This window comes from Octopus bimaculoides, chromosome 12 (genome assembly GCF_001194135.2).
Source record: "Octopus bimaculoides isolate UCB-OBI-ISO-001 chromosome 12, ASM119413v2, whole genome shotgun sequence".
Lineage (NCBI taxonomy): Eukaryota > Metazoa > Mollusca > Cephalopoda > Octopoda > Octopodidae > Octopus > Octopus bimaculoides.
In genome coordinates this window covers 66578461-66594272 of record NC_068992.1, presented here as the reverse complement: position 1 = coordinate 66594272, position 15812 = coordinate 66578461, and the positions used below count along the sequence as shown (strand labels likewise).

The following is a 15812-nucleotide window of genomic DNA, read 5'->3' as shown; positions in this document are numbered from 1 at the left end:
CGCAAAAGGATGAAGGGCAAAGCTGACCTTGGTAGGATGATATTAATGGTTTCAAATTCTGGCACAAGGCCTGCAATTTAAGGAGAATAAATCAATTCATCAACTCCAGTACTTGACTGGCTCTTATCAACTCCAAAAGGATGAAAGGCAAAGTATCAAAGAGTCAATTTTCAAAGCTAAATCTATTAAAAAAATAAAAACTATATACATTTCCTAAATATTTAAATCAAAACCTATCTCAAAAATTTACTTATAGGTAATAATTACCAAACGGGAATTAGCAATATTCATTCTGCTTCTTTTGAAATATTAATCTCTAATAAATGTCATAGAATTTGTCAGCACCAGTTAAAATCAACTTAACCCTTTATTTTATAGAGTTAAACTATATTGGAGGAAATACTGTTATGTTTGTTGTTGAAGGAATAAATGTTTTTGATTTTCTGAGGTTTTTTTTTTTTTATTAGTTATTTTTTTTATAAATATTCTTTATAAAAGTCTGTGACAATATTCCAAAATAAAACAGAGATCCTTTAAGCACAAACCAGTTTTAATTTGGGTGTTTTTGTTTTTTTTTCTGTCGGTTTTTTTCCTCCATATCAACAAACCAATTACTAAAACAAGACAAACTATATTTGGAAATAAATGAAATTTTCAAAAGAAAGCTGATAATTATCAACCAAAAAAAGTGAATCAGTTTCTTTCTGGTAAAAGTTTTTTTTTTTTAAATACAAAACATAAAAGCCTTGTAAAATATAATTGTTGGTTCCAACTAGCAGTGTGTGTTGACTACAAATAAGCATATTGGGGAGTAATGACATGACTGCAAACAACATGAGAGGTAGGTTTCTAAACAAAATGGAAACAGGAGTCAATAGCACCAAACTATAATGTGTGTATGTATATATGTATACACATGTGTGTATATGCATACATATATATACATGTGACTACATATATAAATATATTTACATGTGGGCATGCAGAGCAACAGTAGCACAGCAACAGGTTGAAGACAATCAACTAAAGTACTGTGACACCCTCTACTTCTTATGGCCTTTCTATTATTGCCAACACACCCCAATCTTGTGTCAGAATAACAAGAAGACTGACCATGCACCAAATAATAAAAGTGTGGCAAAGAAATAAATAAAAATAGCAAGATAGATTATTGGTGTCTTACCAGGGGCTAATCTTGTTGCGGTGGAAGAGGAGTTTGCCTGTAATTAACATCTAGATTGGTAGGTGACCCACAACACAACATGCTTTCATCAGTTGTTAGGGAGGAAGATGCGGTAGATACAATTCACACCTTCAGATTCCCAAGCACCAGAAACACTCAGAGATTTACTAGTGATGTCTTCAAAACAAACATTGGTTCCTTCACTTGTCTTTTAACCCATCACATAAAAACAAATTATAACTGTAATCTCCCTCAGTACCACATTATGGTCAGTTTTATTGGTTAAATAATTCAGTCATTGGAAGCGAACTGATTCCATTTTATAATTTTAGAGAAACATTCTGAGACTGGGGTATGATGCTTGATGCTTAAAAGTACTTTGGCAAAAAAATAGAATCCCAGACCAAAATTCTTGAGATATAGTGTCAGCAGTGCTCATATGGAATCAATGGTATCGTGCTTTTTGGTCCTCCCCACCCTCACCCCCCATCCTCCATCGAATTATTTGCCTCAAAACTTCCACAGCATCTTCCTCTCCAATCATGGAAACAATTCAAAGAATAAAAAATACAGATGAAGTCAATAAACAACACAAGAAGTCAATCTGATAAAACAGTGCCTGCTTACAACTACTGAGGCCAAGGGGGGACAGTGCTTCTACCCCCATGTTGTTTGGAATCACACAATACTAATTAGAAAACATACTTACCACAGCCAGAAACAAAACTAATTAACTTTAATTAATACAAGAAGGGATTTAGTTGCATCTTTTTGTTTGTTTTTAACCAGATTATTTTTTTTTCCTCATTTCATTGACTAGCAGAGGTAAGACAGGTTCTTCCAAAACTACCAAATGGAACAGAATGGTAATAACCAAAATATAGAGAGGAAGAAGGGCACAGAATTCCATAAAGGGAATTCATTGGCAAAAAAAATCAAAATATGTTAAATATATCAATAAAAACAAAACCTTAAAACAAACATGGAGGTCTTTAGAAATTATCAAATTCAAGAATAAGACCTTATTTCACTTATACAAACCTGTTTATATTTCAGTAATACTTTAATCTTTCTCTAATCATTTTCTTATATTCTTAATTAACTCTTATTAATTAATAACAATGCAGTATTATTACAGCTCATTAAATCTAGCAATAACTTTCTGTCTGTTCTTATTCTAATTTATCAATACCATTATTATCCCAACCTCGATTCCCTAATTTTCTTTCTCGGCAACACTTACATATTCCTTTCATCATAATTAACCAAAAACCAATAATCATGAACCTCAGATATTTTAGAAAAACATTGAAAGACCCAACAAAAGATATTTGAGAATATTAAAGTTAGGCCAAAATTTACATCTTCCAACCTATGTAAATGACAAATGGAAACAAACACTATTTTTGTAACTGTTATAGACTTTTCTGTTTTGTATTTTCCTTACTTTCACACAAATTTGGAAATTTTACAAATTATATTCATACCATAATATTTAATAGCACTCACATAAATCGCATACATACAACTAAATACAGAGAGTTTTTTGTAGACACCAATTCATAATGACTTTCACTATAAAAAAAGACTCGTGTATATAATACAATGAATTTATATCCCTACAGAACCTGTATGTAGTTAGAAGACATCTAGAAATAGCAGCCAAAGTTATTGCAAATTATACCTCACCATTTCTTTAAAAAAAAAAAAGAATTAAGACATAAAATACAAAGACAGTATATGCCTAAGTGGGACAACTCTGATCATAGATTTGCTTTATCAGGCTTGGCCTAGGGTTAAATAGTAATTTGACTTGGCAAAAGACTGAATAAGATCCAATACATTTCATCTGAGATGATCTTTGCATTAAAATCTTAAGATACCAAAGTGATTGGGACGAGTCAAGTGTGTTCTTTTCAGATTTGTTTTTTCTATGCTTGCATGGGTTAGATGAGTAAGTTACTGAGACCTTGTTTTGTAGCCAGATGCCTTTCCTGTCATTAATGTTTACTTGGTTTTTCAAATGAGAGATATTGTATCCCATGCAACTTCAAAGGGGTGAAGTGAGATGATTTGTTGACAAGAGAACAGACAACAAAATTTCATAAAGGTGATTTTGTGGATGCAAATGCGCGTGCACACATAGGCTTGCAATGGCTTGCTTTTGGGTTTTGTTTAGCAAATCTATTCAAAGATTTCGTTGACCAAGGACTATAATAGTAAGACACTTGCCTAAGGTAGCATACATTGGGACTGAACTCAAAAGCACATGGTTGGGAATTGAACTCAATAACTATACAAGCATGTAAAATTTAGATATATATTGTGGGGTACCCTAACAACAAACTGGTTATCCCAGAACTAGCCATTAGCATAGAAATGGTAACCAACCTGATCCAAAGAAATAAAAACAAACCATTTCCCACTGATAGTGATTCTGTAGACAAACACTGGATGGAAAATCTCAAATTAGGAAGCAAGAATTAGAAATGATTCTTGAAAATGTCAAAGAGACTTAATAATTTTTTTTTTTTACATAGGAATAAGTTTGTAATTTCATCGTTTCAGGTTCCTCAAATTAAAACTATTCAAAAGCAGGTATCAATGGGTTGTAGAGAAAATTATTTCCAATTCTAACAATTGATGCATCACAACAGTGATACTATTGATACAATTTTAAATATTTTTGTTTACCACTTACTTGGAACTTATTAATTAAAATAGTAATATCACAAAATTATTTTAAAATTAGAAAGAGTCCCCAAGATAGAAGAACATTTGACATTATCCAAATAATGACCACCATTACTGTATACGTTTATGTTTTCAAAGTATATAAGATATTCAAATGACAGCAGCCAAAACAAACAAATTTCTTTGGAGCTACTTAGAATAGGAAAATGGCTATTGAATCTCTGAAGCTGTAAAATTATGTCTAATATGAATTGTAAAAACAAACTAATCTGGATTTCTATTCATTTGTTAATATTAATCAGAATCAATTTGAAATTATTGTTTAAAGACAGCCCTAAACAAATATTACTTTCCACTCAAGTAAACCTCAGAACTTATTTACACAGATCTAGACAGAACACTTAATCAGATTTTCAGAACAAGAAAAACATTTAAGGAAATTCTTTGCAGCTGCTTTTACCTGAAACATTACATCTGTTTGACATTGGGAAATGACAGTAATTTAGCATAACTTTATTAATTGATATTTATTAATTTTAATCATGGAAAAAAAAAATATATATATATATATACTTTTCAGACCATTACCCATTTAGCTGGTAACCATGGAGATGGTTCCATCAAATGGTGATGCTCTGAACAGAAATAGTTCCTGTAAAATGATGGAAGACAAAAATGGTATTATTAATAACATGTTCCAGACACCACAAATATACTAAAATCATACATAGAATATATGAGAATGCCACGGGGTGGAAAATAACAGAAAAAATATTTAAAACTCACCCTTAACTTACAAATGGGAGATTGATATCAGAAATGAAAGAGAAAAAACAACTTTAAAAAAACTGCTGAAGACACATGCTCCAACTACTTCCACAAGCAACAAAGGATGTAGAAACCATCAAGACATAAGACAAAGGAAAACATGCTCCAGTCAGCCAGGAATGAAGAGATATCATCACATTAACGTACACAGTAAATACCATGCTCCAACCAATATACACACACATCGTCTGTGTGTGTGTGAGTATACACACACACACATACAAACACCCACATGCACATACGTAAAGTGAATTATTGTCCATTCTTAAGTCAGCTCATAAAAAGGAAGAATTTATGTAATTTTTCTACCTCTTCCTAAAAACTCGATGTAACTGCAATGTAGAGGTTTCCAATCAGAAAGGAAAACCTCTAGGTTTAGTAATTTTCTAATGAATCCTATAAAATAAAAAAAATTCTGATACCCCCACCCCCAAATACTGTGAGTCAATAGTTTCACATAGTCGAATTGCACTTTAATATTTCCATGGTTTAATGGAATCAGAGGGAAATCAAGTAAAAGCTATTCCTGTAGATTTTTTTTCAAAATTCAGTCAACAACAGCAAAGGTTTTGTTTTTGTATGTAGATTTTTTTTTAATAAAGTATTTATCACAGAAAAGAAAAATTCCAGATCTCACAGTAAAAAACAAGGAACTAAATCTAAAGTATTCACAGAAATTCTGCTGGCATCCAAGAAACTTACCAATATCATTCCAAACCAAACACACATTTATGAAAGCCAACTAACCTCAAAGCAAATAAAATGCAGCAGGACATGGCTTGACAACATCATGCTGAAGAAAAATTTTAGATTTGAGAAAGAAGAATTGACCAAAACAAGAACAACCAAGACAATCAGTACAAGACGGTTCAATACCACAAACAACAACAACAACAACAACAACAGAGAAAACAACAAAAAACTCTTCTTTTCATCAAATGAAAAAAAAACTGAAGTTTAAAAAGAGAAAAACAAAAATTCATGCAAAAACCAGAATCATGCAGACACAAAGAACAACAAAGAGAATGTGTGCAAGGTGTGTAGGTGTGCACTAGAATGCATGCAAATTGGTGTTGTGAATGAAGAGGTGAAGAAGAAATGCCAAAACAATATATTGTAGGGTGTATTGCGCCGAAGCTGCCACCAGCCACCATCCTGCATTGCTGTAACCGCCATTACTACCACCACCAGGACGATGGATCAGTTTAATAAGGGTCTTCAAGAGCTGTTATTTATATCTATTATGGTGCCATTCCAATCCAGAGAATTCAAAGACTTCAAATGAATGGAAGTACAATATTTCCTCAATACAAAGTTGACGAAGGATAGCTTCCTAAAACTTGGTGATACAAAATAACCAGTTAATAAATATTAACAATATGGTGTGATCAACAATCAATACATATTGCAGAGTTAGATATTCTATATTCAACAGAGATCAAACTATGTTATGTGCTTCTAATATAACGGTGAACAGTGGAAGTCCTAAACTCTGTGTGCTTACAATATTCTACAATATCTCTATAAAAAGTATGTCACTCTCTTGTAGAGTGAGTGTTTGTGCGTGTGCGCGCGTGCACACACAGATATACACATACACACACACACAAATGTGTACAGAGTGTGTGTGTTTTGTGTGAAACTCCTTGTGTTAACATTGCATGGTAGTTGTAAATGAGTATCACAATGTCAAACAAGCAATGTCCTTCATTGTCTAGTCTTCTATTAAATGTGTCCAGCCAAAGGGAAATAGGAAGCTGCCTGGAAAGAGGTGACGGTTGATGATAGGAAGCGCATCCAGCTGTAGAAATGCTGCTTCAACAAATTTTGTCTGCCCAATCCAAGCATGGAAAAGTGAACTCTAAAGCAACGACACACACACACATACACACACCATTTTGTAATAGTTAATAGATGCTATACAATTTATAACTGTTTCTAGTTGTGGTGTCCATACCACCACGTACCATATACGCTAGTAAACCTGCATTCCTAACCAGGCAATGTGCACTAACTATGCATATTATTATATTGCAGAAGTGTTTAAGCCAGGAAGTGCAACAATGTGAAATTTAACAATCAAATTATACTATCCACAACTCTGATTACAACAAGAAAACCATCTGAGACGATCGTAAATGTGGGGCACAACAAAAATACATAGGGGAGCTAAATCACCTTAAATCTGCCACCAAAACACAATGGGAGTAAACGTTCAAATATTCTTATTTCAAACTAAATTGATAATTCTAATTTGACATTTAAAAGTTTCATTAGGAAATTCAAAAACCAACAACATCTAGACGAATCTAAATATTCTATCAACAACCGACATAACAAGAGACAAAAGAATATACAATATCCAATAATGAATCTATAAAAACTATTAATACTAACTGCAGAATACCTAATAACAGTTCCTCAAAACTTAATAAAAACAGAGAGAAACTAGTTCAGACATTTTCTTAGTTTAAATTAACAAAATAAAATAGTTAATAATAAAAATAATATTAATGATGACTGAAATCAATTCAGGAACCAATTTCAGTTTCTACCTGAAGAATCGAAAAAGGAAGAAAAATGAAATGCAATGTTGAACTAGGAATTAGAACAATATTTGGGGTCTTTTTTTTTTCAAATTTTTGTTTCTCAATTATTCTATTGCAAATTGAAATTAATTTTTTTGTTAAAAATATTTCATTTTACATTGAATCATGGAAGTGATTAACAAGAAAGGTTCCATAGTAATGGAAACAAATTAAAGAAACTATTTATATTCCAAGAATTGTTCCTGAAAATACTGATGAAATCCTACCACACCAGTTGGGTGTTTTCTGACATAAATGATTTAAATGTGCATGTGTGCTAATTAACCAACAGATAATTGTCCGCATTTACTTAAAATATAGATAACTGTGTGTATGTAATTAGTTCCATATCAAGGAAATACAAAGCTACATAAAGTTAACTAAGTTTTTCTTAGTCACACACACACACACACACGCACGTATATTTACCTATAAAAATAGTTCATAGATGAGAATTGAATATTCTCCGTATAGAATACACTTAGTAATGCTCAAGATATTTAAACATGAGTGGGTAGAGGAGTAAATGTAGGAGGGACAGGCAAGTTGATATACAAAAACCATTAAATGCATTTAATAGAAAAAAATGTATATTTGCTTAGATACGAAAAGGTCCGATCTTACACAGAATAGAAATGATATCAAGAATTAAAGGGGCTGAGTTAAATTGGATTTGTAACACTTTTCTTTAATTCTTGATATCATTTCTATTCTGTGTAAGATCGGACATTTTTGTATCTAAGCAAATATAAATTTTTTCTATTAAATATATTAATTTGTATATTGACCCGTCTAACTTGCTTATCCTTACATTTACTCATATATATACACATACACTTATCTATACATATATTAGTTAACTAATGTGTGTGCACACACATATATATACATACATACACAAACTTAACTAGTGTGTAGTGTGTGTGTGTGTGCAAACAATTTGAAATTCTACATTCAGTTTCTCTGTTAAAAATCACTGAACCCAAAAGCTTTAAAGATCTCCAAAGTGATGGAAACGTTAAATAAACTTGTTTTAATATAAACCTTGTTCTTAAATTGAAACATAAGGATGTGAAAACCAAAGAACTTTTTAATACTTTTCCCTAACAAACATAGCAAAATAATTATAACTTGTGCTTTTTTTGTTGTTGTTTTTAAAAGAATCATTAACAATTAGCAAAGACTGGAAGAAGTAAGAAACTGATTAAAAGAAAAAAAATCTTCCAAAGCCAAAGATTCTCTTGTTGTTTACCTATCTAAAGCAAATTCGAGCAGATCTTCATAGCTGACACTGTCGGAGGTCTTGTAGTTGGCAGACATTGGGGAGAGATCTTCGGAACTTTCATTATCAGAGTATTTCCACCTCGAAACATTCCCAGTTTTACACCAAAATGGGTCTTGATGGTTATAGAATCCCAACTGTTCTAAATTATACTGTACCACTTGTAAACGGTACCTCCTACGTGGGAAAGTGGAACACCCAGACTGTCCTGAAATCATGCTAGACGCTTCTCTAGAAGAAGAGTCATGAAGGGGTGGGACTAGGGTATGGGTTGAAATGGGAGGAGATAAGGAGGTTGGTGGTGTTGGTGAAGCTGATGACGACAATGCTGGTGACGCTGGAAATGGATGTGGCGATGGGGGAGGAGGGGGAGGAGGTGGGGCTGTTGTCGGCATGGGGCAGTAGTCTGTTTGGCAAGGAACAAACACATTGTCATCGTCGTCATCATCATCAGCATCGTTCTCATCAAAGTCTATTGGGGGTGGTGGAGCTGGTGGGAGAGAAGGAATATCATGCAAACAGTTAATAAAGAGGGGCCGGGGTTTGGCTGGAGAGGTAGTGGTGGCGGTGGCGGTGGTAGTGGTAGTGGAAGTAGTGGTCATCACAGTGGTTGCAGCAGAGCAAGAGGCAGAAGAGTGGATGGATACAGAAGTGGAAACTCTGGAGTAAGAAGAGTCGCTATGGCGCAATAGGGGGTACTTCCTGGCCCGTGGCTTGGCGTTGAGCAGCTCGTCTGGCCTCAACGGCTTACGCGGTGGCAACTGTGGCGGGAAACATTTATCTAGGGCAGGCATGCTTTCACTAGAACTGCTGTAGGTGCGGGGCGGTACCACAGGCGTGCGTCGTGGTACAAGATGAGGAGGCATTGAATCAATGATGTCACTTTTGTAGCCCCGAGACAAACTGATGGCTGCATGCTGAGAAATTGTTGTTGTAGAAGTAGTAGTAGAGGTAGCAGTACAAGTAACAACAACAGTTGGACTAGTAAACTGTAACCTAGGCAACGGAAGAGATGGGGGTTTCATACCTTGTCCACGCCCTCCTCGAATAGGAATGGCACCGCCACGCAGCATTCGTAAAGGATTTGTATCAACTTCTTCATCTTCACCATTTGCAGTTGGAACAACTTTAGTTGGAATTCCTTGTGGTTCCCTTAAATTCCGGATATGAGAGTGATCCATACTCTCAGTGGACATAGCTCGTTGGTGATCCATTGAACGCCGAATTCGGCTCTCTCGAGCTAGCTTACTCATAATTTCTCGAGGTGAAGGTTCTGCGAATTCTTCATCGAAACTCATCTTAGGTGATGAAATGCCAAATCTCTCTGAGTGGCTATCAGATCTCCTATCATAACCTCCACCTAGCTTATCTCTTGATTCTGTCTCCATATCTCGATCCTCAACAGACCTCTCAGAACTGGATGCTGGAGAAGACTCTTTACTAAAGGAAAACGAGTCAAGACTCAAAGTATGATGTCCGTTCTCTCTATCGACACTGTGTGCTCTCTCAACGACAGGTTCTGCTTTAGGAATAGCAGTAGGGGGTGGTGGTGGAGGGACATCCATTCTGGGTAATGGTTCTGACCGTTGTTGAGATTCGGATCGTTCTAATCTAGGTGGAGACTCTTTTCTAAAAGAATACTCAATCTTAGTTGGAGGGGGAATTTTGCTGGGGTGGGGGATACGGGAAGGGTGCTCAGATTTCAGAGGATGTTCAATTTTGCTTTCCATTTTCGGTAGGTCTGTTTTGGGCAAAATCTCTGGTTTACTTTGAGACTCTGACCTGATGGAAGAGTCAGTTCTATTTGGGTAGTCAAATTTTGGTTCACTTCTTGACAAATGATCAGTCCTAGGAGGAGTTTCAGGAAGAGGCGGCGCTTCTTTTGGTTGGTCTATCTGTGGAACAATATCTGGTTTGGGAGGCAATTCCGGTTTAGTTATTTCTGGCTTTGTAATTGACTCGATGCGAGGGGTAGGTTCTACTCTGTGTTCTGGACGTGGTTTGGGTATAGGTGGTGGCTCAATTTTAGACATAGCTGCCCGGGACTTGCTCAGTGGCTTTATGTCTGAGTCTTTTCTTGTAATTGTAGCAGTGGGAAGGGTAGCAGTAGAGGAAAATGAGCTGGATTCTGGTTCTGCTTTGTTTGGGGATAATTCAGTATTAATAGTTAGTTCTTGTGAGAGAGATTCTACAGCTGGAGATGAGGGAGAGCTCTCTTTCCCTGCACCTTTCATTACAAGTATATTGTAAGCTTCTTGAGACTCTGGTGGAAGATCTTCATCAAGGTCGGCTTTCAGTGCAATCTCTTCGGTAAATGTCTTTTTGCGCTCCTGTTTAGGACTCCGCTTCATTGATATCTTCAATTTTTGGATGAGCTTTGGAGAGTCTGAACTGGTTTCAGATTTTGGACTCAGTTGATCATCGTCCATATTCATTTTATTGCACTGCATCGCAAATTCATTTGCTAAAGCTATGGCATTATTAATCATTTTCTCATCATGAGCAGACATAGGTTTTACTTTTGCTTGCTTCTTTCCTTCAGATTTAGGCTCCCGGGGGGGAGTTTCCTGAAATAGAAAACACAAGGATACTAAGGTACACACACATGCTTACTACACAACACTAGCACTACTTTTGGGGTTTTTATCAGCCCACAATAATCCCACAATAATTACCCAGAGTCTATTGATATTCAAACCATTATTCTCATCAATATAAATTGACAATTGGTTTCTCATTCAAAAATGTTGATTTTCCTTTTATCTTTACCCCACTTTTAAATGTGAAAAATATTAGAGAAGCTTTCTTTAATAAAAGAAATTAAATTTAAATAATTAAAACAAATCAATTTTTCTAGATTTGCTTATCAATTCACAGCAAAATTGTGTGAAGGAATTGGTAGGAATGATTTTGCAAATAGAGAAGTGATTTTCAATTGAGTTCATAGAGAATTTTTGGTTCTTTAGTGCAACCATAGTGGCAATGGTGAAGCACTGTCCTTATTGTAAGACTTCAATTCTCTGGTTTTACTTTTTTACAATTTTTTTTTTTATGTCATCTTAATTTTTAAGAAATCCAAAACTATTCTATTGTTTTAGACAACTGAAATGGAATTGTAAGGTCAGAAGTGATATTGAAGACATGCTGAGGAGAAAAGAAATTTACAAGAAATTATGCCAAAAGAAAGAAAAGGTAAAATTGAGATGTTTAAGAAGATTAATAGGTAAAAAAAAAAAAAAACAATTAGGTGAAGGAAAATGAAGATTAAAGAATGTGGATTAGAAAGATTGACCCATTAATGAGGTGTGTTAATCTTTGTCCAAGCCAAAAAGCTAGCATTTGCCAAAACTTTGAGACATAGAACTCCAAGTCTCATTTCTATGCAAGCAGTGAATGATTATCGGCAATAATATAAACCAGTAAAATAATAATAATAATAATAATAATAATAATAATAATAATTTCTAATTTTGGCACATTGCCAGCAAGTTTGAGGGGAGGGGCAAGCCAGTTATGTCGCTCTCTGTGCTCAACTGGTGCTTATTTTATCAACTCCGAAAGGATGAAAGGCAAAGTCAATGTCAGTGACATTTGAACTTAGAACCATGAAGGGCCAAAAGAAATGTTGCTAAGCATTTTGTCCGACGCGCTAACGCTTCTGCCAGCTTGCTGCCTGGATGATGATGATGATGATGATGATGATAATAAAACAAACAATAAATGGTCAGGTGAAGTTAAGAGCATGTTTATTTTGGAATGGTTAATATATGTGTTCCACACTGCAATCAATTTAGTTCCAACAAACTGTCTCAGATGAAATCACTTGCCTGGCAAGTTACACCTCTGAAATAATAATAATGTTCAAGGTGAAATTTCTAACACCAAATCTCAGAAACTGTTTTTGTAGATTAAATATGTAAATGAATGTTACTTCTTCTTCCAAATGTAATGAAAACAAGACAACCTTCTCCAAGTGGAGATTGCCATTTAGTTCTTTGACTACATTCTAACATCAAATAGTATCAATGGAATGACATCCAAACTAATATATAATTAAATAACAAAATATGAGCTTTATTAAAAGGGGGGGAAAAAAAGGAACTTTAATGTTGCATTTCAGCGAAAGGATCAAAGTGATACAAAATAGCAAAATCAGAAAAGGTTTAACAAATGACTAAAGCACACTCTCACCTGCAAAAGAGAAGCACAAAATATTTCAATGCTGCGTTCCCAAATCCCTTTGCTTGAATTAATTTCTAACCATAGTCATTAAACAATTCATTTAACAAAATATTTAAGAATGCAATAATATTTCTGGTGGAATCGGTGAAGAAGAGAGAGCAAGATTTATCAGTGCATCATAATAGCCAGAAGGTTCAACAGCTTCAACAACCAAGATATGATGACACTAATCTGGATATAGTAATGGGTAATAACAATAATTTGCCATCTCAGAAATTCAGATGACCTATTCCAAGTATGTGCCATTATATACTTAGTTTGGCTTAATTCTTAGTCTCACTTAAATTTTGTCCATGTTGCCCCTTACAGTTAAATCGCAAATGACGATGAATGTTGCTTAAACTATTTATGGACAGCACCAAGATGCCAACTTAAACTGAAGCATCCTGGTGCATTGTACAGATGGGGAACCATTGTCCTATTTGAATTAATTATTCTGGCCTCAGTTGCTGCTCTCGCTTTACATGAGAAATAACAGAATAAGTTGTATAAAACCAAATTGTTAACAGCTGCTCTGTGAGTTCATCTCTGCATCATTCATGTTCCACAGTGTATCACTTACTTAGATACTCAGTTTACCTAAAGCTGTCTGTATGTATATATACCCCTATATATATATATTGGGGTAGCAAGCATCAAATGATGATAATATCATTTACTTAATCAAATCATTTGTAAATTTTAGAAAGATAAATTAGTCAGTAAGGAATATTTTAGATATCTTATGAAATATTGACATGAACTAAAGGATTTTTGAATAAGAATAAATATAAATTACTAAAGGCTGTTAGATTTGCAGGCACAGTTATTGAAAATTTTCATGACTAGTTTTGGTTAATGTTGCTAAATTTATTCATAGTTATTTATTATTTATTAGAGAAGCAACAATTCCAACCTGGTCTCATAATTATTAGTAGTAACCACAATAACAACAACAATAGTTTCAACCATTGGTACAAGACCAGCAATTTTGGAGAGAAGAGCTAGTCAATGACATTGACCCCATCCCCCACCCCCCATTGCTCAACTGGTATATTTATCTTATCAACCCTGAAAGGATGAAAGACAATTAGTGATATTATTCAATCCCAGAGGGATAAAAATCCCCCGTCAGGAACTGAACTCAGACTGTAAAGAATGAGGAAGAAATATTCCAAAACATGTTGCCCGATGTTCTAATGATTCTACCACCTCACCACCACGATTATGACGATGATGATTCTAATTTTAGCACAAGGCAATCAATTTGAGGTGGAGGGGCAAGGTGATTACATCAATCCCAATATTTGACTGATGCTGTATTTTATTGACCTTGAAAAGATGAAAGAAAGTTAACCTCAGTGGGATTTGAACTCAGAACATAAAGAGTCCGAAGAATGCTGCTAAGCATTTTGACATGTTACCAATTCTCCCAGCACACCCTCTCGATAACAATGATAAGAATAATCCTTTCTACTATAGGGACAAAGTTTGAAACCCCAGGAGAGGGGACTAGTCAATAACATCAACCCCAGGGATTTCAACCACCCATCCTTCAACATTTATAAAGTAACTATTAATTACAAACTGGGAACAATTCAAAAGATTATATCTGACTCACTACAAATATTCTTGTTACTGAGAACACAATGTTTAAATCAATAGAAAATACCAGAAAACTGCACAAAAGGTCTGCCACTAGAAATACAGTTGTATCTCTCTAACAAAGACAATCCTCAACAGCTGATTTTAGCAGCTAATTAGCACTAATTAAGTACCATCGTTTAACTACAATAACAACAATAGTAACACTGAAGCTTGTTGACTTGCAGGAGACGGTTTCTGCAAAGAAAGCTACCTGCAATAGATTAGTGTCTGCTACAAGGAAATTATTAATTTCTCCTTCATTTAACACCATACAACTACCCTAACAATATTTTGGAGTATCAAAGAATTAACTTGGCTACCTCAATATTTACAGCTCAAATCCACCTGTGTACAACTTTACCTTTAAATGTTCCAGGGCAGATAGAAATACCTGTACAATAATGAAGTCATTCAATTAGATCCCGCTCATTTTAAGAAATAACTACATTAGCCTTTTTTTAATGTTGCAACACAAATTTTACTGTTTTACAAAACAGCTGGCGTCTCTGAGCAATCCCTCAATAATCCTATATTCCTACAACACAACACAACACATACAAACTTATTCATTTACTTAGTAATTCTATCACTACAACAAGTTATGGTTCACTTATGAGCTCAGAATAAGACCAAAACCCTTACAGTTGCCAGAAAAATGTTTAAATTAATCACTGACTAAAATTACTCCTCACTCTGCAATTATTTCCAGTTAGTTGCTTACCCTCCCTGCATAGAATATGTTCATTCACACTAATTTAACTTTATTTACATTACAGATTAACATCTAAGAATTTAACACATGTGTGAGAGAGAGAGAGAGAGAGAGAGACAGAGAGAGAAAGAAAGAGAGAGAGTGTATGTGTGTACAGCCCTTTCCTATATAAAAAAAGATTCAGTACGAGACAAGCTTTTACCATAATTATGAAATTGGGTTAGTTTGCCATTATTTTGCAGCTATCCTAAACCTTTAAAAAGCATCATGTTAATTCTTGAAGATATAAGAGAGAGAACAGAAACTAATTTCTGAAATGGAGTTCCTTAGAAGAAAGTTGACTTACAGGAACATGAGGAGGAATAAGAGGACTTGTATCTTTGGGCGAGAGTGTTGTGCTTTCTTCCTCTTCATCAGCCGTAGTTTCAACAGGTGCTACCTTTGTCTCTTCAACGACAGGGGAAGTGTCTTTTGAAGTTGACAAGCTACGTGTAATATCTTCATCCTTTTTATCTTCAAGAGCCTTCATAACTTCATCCATAAGAGAAGGACCAAAATCAAGTGAAGTCTAAAACATACAAAAATAAATGAATAAAAACATGCATTTTATGCAGTTTATGTATGTATATATATATATATATATATATATATATATAT

The 15812-nt window shown here is 34.5% G+C and overlaps 1 protein-coding gene across 9 annotated transcripts in view; it reads right to left on the bottom strand.

The window, feature by feature from the left end:
- The window catches only part of LOC106884484 (activated Cdc42 kinase-like), a 244007-nt gene that overhangs the window by 8639 nt on the left and 219556 nt on the right, over positions 1–15812 (bottom strand). For 8 of the 9 annotated variants that reach the window (XM_052972235.1, XM_052972233.1, XM_052972237.1 and 5 more), the window contains 3 exons: positions 15502–15723; positions 9603–11142; positions 1184–1220 (listed from right to left, as the gene is read on the bottom strand). In XM_052972235.1, the coding sequence (XP_052828195.1) occupies positions 1184–1220; positions 9603–11142; positions 15502–15723 (1799 nt within the window). The remainder of the gene's footprint in view (positions 1–1183; positions 1221–9602; positions 11143–15501; positions 15724–15812) is intronic. The other variant, XM_052972239.1, reaches the window with a different exon arrangement.